This window comes from Nerophis lumbriciformis, linkage group LG13, assembly GCF_033978685.3.
Source record: "Nerophis lumbriciformis linkage group LG13, RoL_Nlum_v2.1, whole genome shotgun sequence".
Taxonomy (NCBI): domain Eukaryota; kingdom Metazoa; phylum Chordata; class Actinopteri; order Syngnathiformes; family Syngnathidae; genus Nerophis; species Nerophis lumbriciformis.
This window is the reverse complement of record NC_084560.2, coordinates 34,370,421-34,376,671: the sequence shown is the minus strand read 5'-3', so window position 1 is coordinate 34,376,671 and position 6,251 is coordinate 34,370,421. Positions and strand designations below refer to the sequence as shown.

General features: G+C 41.5%; 1 protein-coding gene across 1 annotated transcript; it reads right to left on the bottom strand.

Moving 5' to 3' along the window:
- Nucleotides 1–2,436, bottom strand: LOC140679312 (uncharacterized; the record flags this gene model as incomplete). The annotated part of the gene is made up of 4 exons (XM_072914380.1): nucleotides 1–243; nucleotides 349–404; nucleotides 1,254–1,380; nucleotides 2,020–2,436. Coding segments are annotated over 4 exons (843 nt in total), but the record flags the coding sequence as incomplete, so codon positions are not given.
- Nucleotides 2,437–6,251: the final 3,815 nt, after the last annotated feature.

The window sequence follows — 6,251 nt, the reverse complement described above, 5'->3', positions numbered from 1 at the left end:
CTAGGCCCTTCCCATCTCAGGGTGAGCAGGGTGGGGCTGCTCAGTCACGTGGGGAGCTGCTGAAGAGACACGCTGTTCCGTCCCGTACCTCAGCGACCGTCTATCCCACGCCGCCTGCGTGCAGAGTTGGGCTAGATACTCCCAGTCACATCCTGACCTGTATCTGCCACCCTTCTCCATCGCCGCAGGACTTGGAGGGGAGGGGATGGGGTGGGAAAGGGGGTGGGGGTGTTTGGAGCAGGCCTGCGCAAGGAGTAGATTAGAGTGAAGGAAGTGGTGCGCAGTCACTACCCTCACTACCTTGGCTCCCCCCTACGTCTTCCAGTGGCATGAGGAGCTCATGACGACCTTCTGCAGGAAGGAGTTGCAGAAGACTACCAGCACACCGGTCTGTTGATGGCTGCCTGATGCGGGTCTTCACAACAGATTTGTCGTTAGGGGTTTACTCCCGTAGCCAAACACACACGGTGCACCCAGTAGGCAGTGAGGCACCCTTAACCTTCATCCGCCTTTACTGCCGGGGGGGGACGCGTCATCCTCCGCCAGTTCCGCCGTTGAGGTTTTTTGGATCGCGCTTCGTCTGGAAGCTCCCCCTTGACCTTACCGCCATGGTTGAACCTACCAGGAGCCGAGGCTCCCGACGGCATCGCTCTTAGGTTCATTGGAATACACAAGGCTCTCCACCACGACAAGGTGGCGACCCGTGGAGAACTTTACCCATTCACACACACATTCACACACTGATGGAGGGAGCTGCCATGCAAGGCGCTAACCAGCACCCATCAGGAGCAAGGGTGAAGTGTCTTGCTCAGGACACAACGGACATGACGAGGTTGGTACTAGGTGGGGATTGAACCAGGGACCCTCGGGTCGCGCACAGCCATTCTTCCACTGCGCCACGCCGTCCCAATCCTCGCCTTAACTCAGATCACTAAGCTATCTGCTCTTCATGCGTCCATAAAAGGTGTCATCATGATGTCAGTGAGCAGCTGCAATATAAAGCAAGGTTTTCTTCATGAAAAGTTGTTTACGTTTTTCAGATGAAAAGTTTATAGAGAGTCAGGTTTTAATATGCTCACATGTAAAAAGGTAAATACTATCTTCAACCTGTACAATAAATACTTCATACATGCTAATGTTGATGTACTCATTAGTTGTACTTGGGTACTCTTTTTGTTTTGTCCGACTAGTAGTGGAAGTAGTAGAAGAAGTGGAAGTAGTAGAAGTGGAAGTAGTGGAAGTGGACGTAGTACAAGTGGAAGCAGAAGGAGTGGAAGTAGTAGAAATGGAAGTAGTAGTAGTGGAAGTAGTAGAAGAAGTGGAATTAGTGGAAGTGGAAGAAGTAGAAGTGGATTTAGTGGAAGAGGAAGTAGTAGAAGTCTAAGTAGTACAAGAAGTGGAAGTAGTAGTAGTGTAAGTAGGATGTGGAAGTGGATGTAGTACAAGTGGAAGCAGTAGGAGTGGAAGTAGTAGAAGTGGAAGTAGTAGAAGAAGGGCGTGGCGCAGTGGAAGAGTGGCTGTGCGCAACACGAGCGTCCCTGGTTCAATCACCACCTAGTACCAACCTCGTCAAGTCCGTTGTGTGTTAGCGCCTTGCATGGCAGCTCCCTCCATCAGTGTGTGAATGTGTGTGTGAATGGGTAAATGTGGAAGTAGTGTCAAAGCGCTTTGAGTACCTTGAAGGTAGAAAAGCGCTATACAAGTACAACCCATTTAAGTAGTAGTAGTGGAATTAGTGGAAGTGGAAGTAATAAAAGTGGAAGTAGTACAAGTGGAAGCAGAAGAAGTAGAAGGAGTGGAAGTAGTTCAAGTGGAAGTAGAGGGAGTGGAAGCAGAAGAAGTGGAAGCAGAAGGAGTGGAAGTAGTAGTCGTGAAAGTAGTAGAAGAGGTGGAATTAGTGGAAGTGGAAGTAGGTGAAGTGGAATTAGTGGCAGTGGAAGTAGTAGAAGTCTAAGTAGTAGAAGAAGTGGAAGTAGTAGAAGTGGAATTAGTGGAAGTGGATGTAGTAGAAGTGGAAGCAGAAGGAGTGGAAGTAGTAGAAGTGGAAGTAGTAGAAGAAGGGGAAGTAGTAGTAGTGGAATTAGTGGAAGTGGAAATAGTAAAAGTGGAAGTAGTACAAATGGAAGTAGAAGGAGTGGAAGCAGAAGAAGTAGAAGGAGTGGAAGTAGTCGTAGTGGAAGTAGAAGAAGTGGAAGTAGTACAAGTGGAAGTAGAAGTTGAAGGAGTGGAAGCAGAAGAAGTGGAAGTAGTAGGAGTGGAAGTAGTAGTCATGGAAGTAATAGTAGTGGAAGTAGTAGAAGAAGTGGAAGTAGTAGTAGTGGAATTAGTGAAAGTGGAAGTAGTACAAGTGGAAGTAGAAGTAGAAGGAGTGGAAGCAGAAGAAGTGGAAGTAGAAGGAGTGGATGGAGTAGTTGTGGAAGCAGTCGTAGTGGAAATAGTAGAAGTGGAAGTAGTTCAAGTGGAAGTGGAAGCAGAAGGAGTGGTAGTAGTAGAAGTGGAAGTAGTAGAAGAAGTGGAAGTAGTAGTAGTGGAATTAGTAGTAGTGGAATTAGTGTAAATGGAAGTAGGTGAAGTGGAATTAGTGGCAGTGGAAGTAGTAGAAGTCTAAGTAGTAGAAGAAGTGGAAGTAGTAGTAGAAGAAGTATAAATAGTAGTAGTGTAAGTAGTAGAAGTGGGATTAGTGGAAGTGGATGTAGTACACATGGAAACGGAAGTAGTAGAAGTGGAAGTAGTAGAAGAAGTGGAAGTAGTAGTAGTAGAATTAGTGGAAGTGGAAGTAGTAGAAGTGGAAGTAGTACAAGTGGAAGTAGAAATTGAAGGAGTGGAAGCAGAAGAAATGGAAGTAGAAGGAGTGGAAGTAGTAGAAGTGGAAGTAGAAAGAGTGGAAGCAGAAATTGAAGGAGTGGAAGCAGAAGAAGTGGAAGTAGAAGGAATGGAAGTAGTAGTCGTGGAAGTAGTCGAAGTGGAAGTAGAAAGAGTGGAAGCAGAGGGAGTAGAAGTAGTTGTTGTCAAAGTAGTAGAAGTGAAAGAAGTGGAAGTAGCAGTAGTGGAATTAGTGGAAGTAGTAGAAGTGGAAGTAGTAGTTGTGGAAGTAGAAGTAGAAGGAGTGGGAGTAGAAAAAGTGGAAGTAGAAGGAGTGGAAGTAGTAGAAGTGGAAGTAGTAGTTGTGGAAGTAGAAGTAGAAGGAGTGGAAGTAGAAGAAGTGGAAGTAGTAGTTGTGGAAGTAGAAGTAGAAGGAGTGGAAGTTGTAGAAGTGGAAGTAGTAGTTGTGGAAGTAGAAGTAGAAGGAGTGGAAATAGAAGTGGAAGTAGAAGGAGTGGAAGTAGTAGAAGTGGAAGTAGAAGTTGAAGGAGTGGAAGCAGAAGAAGTGGAAGTAGAAGGAGTGGAAGTAGTAGAAGTGGAAGTAGTAGAAGTGGAAGTAGAAGGAGTGGAAGTTGTAGAAGTGGAAGTTGTAGTTGTGGAAGTAGAAGTAGAAGGAGTGGAAGTAGAAGAAGTGGAAGTAGAAGGAGTGGAAGTAGTAGAAGTGGAAGTAGAAGTTGAAGGAGTGGAAGCAGAAGAAGTGGAAGTAGTAGGAGTGGAAGTAGTAGTCATGGAAGTAATAGTTGTGGAAGTAGTAGAAGTGGAAGTAGTAGAAGAAGTGGAAGTAGTAGTAGTGGAATTAGTGAAAGTGGAAGTAGTACAAGTGGAAGTAGAAGTAGAAGGAGTGGAAGCAGTAGAAGTGGAGTAGTAGTCGTGGAAGTAATAGAAGTGGAAGTAGTAGGGATGTTTGTGTGTGCATGATGGCATAATGTGTGTGTGTGCATGATAACATGATGTGTGTGTGTGCATGATGTTTGTGTGTGCTTGATAGCATCATGTTTGTGTGTGCATGATAGCATCATGTGTTTGTGCATGATGGCATAATGTGTGTGTGTGTGTGCATGATGTTTGTGTGTGCATGATAGCATGATGTGTGTGTGCATGATGGCATAATGTGTGCATGATAGCATGATGTGTGTGTGTGCATGATAGCATGATGTGTGTGTGCATGATGGCATAATGTGTGTGTGTGTGTGCATGATGTTTGTGTGTGCGCATGATAGCATGATGTGTGTGTGCATGATAGCATGAAGTTGTGGGATTGATTCCTGTGGGGGATGGGGGGGGGGGGGGGGGGGGGGGGGGGGGGCTCTGACCTTGACATCCCAACCAAGCGACCCTGAGGGGTAAACAGAAAGGTTGTGTTTTTTCCCAATGGTGTTCTTTGAAAAGCCAACTTGTTTTGTCCAGCATCTCTCTAAATGACAACCTTTGTTAGCGCTAAAGCTTACACATGTTTCTCCCCAATACTCAAAGCTTTCATGCATTTCTAAAAAAAACTATCTTAGAAAAGCTTTAATGTTAGCATGTAGGCTAGCTCACATAGCTATGCTAGTGTTGCTAACCTAGCTTGATGTTAAAATTAAATATTAGCATGTAGCTCACATAGCTACTGTATATTCTTGTGTTGCTTACCTATTCAATTGCAATGTTAGCATGTAGCTCACTTAGCTATGCTAGTGTTGCTAACCTAGCTTGATGTTAAAATGCAATGTTAGCATGTAGCTCACATAGCTATGCTAGTGTTGCTAACCTAGCTTGATAATAAAATGCAATGTTAGCATGTAGCTCACATAGCTATGGGAATGTTTCGAACCTAGCATGATGTTATAATGTAATATCAGCACAAAGCTCACATAGCTACTGTATATGCTAGTGTTGCTAACCTAGCTTGATGTTAAAATGCAATGTTAGCATGTAGATCACATAGCTATGCTAGTATTGCTAACCTAGCTTGATGTTAAAATGCAATGTTAGCATGTAGCTCACATAGCTATGCTAGTGTTGCTAACCTAGCTTGATGTTAAAATGCAATGTTAGCATGTAGCTCACTTAGCTATGCTAGTGTTGCTAACCTAGCTTGATGTTAAAATGCAATGTTAGCATGTAGCTCACTTAGCTATGCTAGTGTTGCTAACCTAGCGTGATGTACCCAGTACAACAACACACTTAAGTTACAACACACCATTGTTGTGTACCACTGGCACTTCTTTTAAATGGGCGTAAAAGAAGTGTCAGTGTAAAAGTAGAACACACTATTTGTAATAACTCAACAATAAAACAGTATTTGTTTTTGTTTATGTTTAATAAATAAAGACAGTGTTTGAATCTTTTGTTGCTGAGCAAGCATGCGTGTTACATTCAAATATGTTCCTTTGTGCTGATTATAACATTCTTCTTGGATTAGTATTGTCTACAGTACCAAGTGTGTTGTTGTGTACAGTATCAAGTGTGTTGTTATGTACAATACCATGTATGTTGTTGTGTACAGTATCAAGTGTGTTGTTGTGTACAGTTTCAAGTGTGTTGTTGTGTACAGTTTCAAGTGTGTTGTTGTGTACAGTATCAAGTGTGTTGTTGTGTACAGTATCAAGTGTGTGGTTGTGTTATTTATGCCTCATATAACATACATTTATTTAGCCTGTTGTTCACTATTCTTTATTTATTTTAAATTGCCTTTCAAATGTCTATTCTTGGTGTTGGGTTTTATCAAATACATTTCCACAAAAAATGCGACTTATACTCCAGTGCGACTTATATATGTTTTTTTCCTTCTTTATTGTGCATTTTCGGCCGGTGCGACTTATACTCCGGAGCGACTTATACTCCGAAAAATATGGTATTGATATCAGTGCAGACATGTTGGTGACATTCTCTGGCAGTGAAGCATTCATGGAGGGTCGAAATTAAAGAATTAAATCATTAAATAATGACCTGAATGTGTCATTCGTTCATTAAAATTGGAATTAAAACAATATAAATATATGTGTGATGACACGCGTCATTGATTAATTTAACATTTAACGTGTTTACTGTTTAATTATTTCACAATGTATTTCATTCATTCAATATGCGATCAGTTATTGATTTAACTATTACACAATTTACATCACAATTTTAATAAATTATTTCATGATTCAATTACTTTAAAATGTGTGGATCAGCGCTTCATTAATGCTGACACACATGTTCATAAAAAATAAAATGAAATAAATCATTCAATTGTCAAATAATTACAGTAATTAAATGTTGAAATTACTGTTTTAATGGAGAAATAATTATGTATTAAAAAAAACGGTTAATTCAAACTAAAAATCTATTAAATTGTGGAATAATTCAAATATGAAATAATAAATCGTAAATCAATTTATTAAATATTAAAACATTTAATA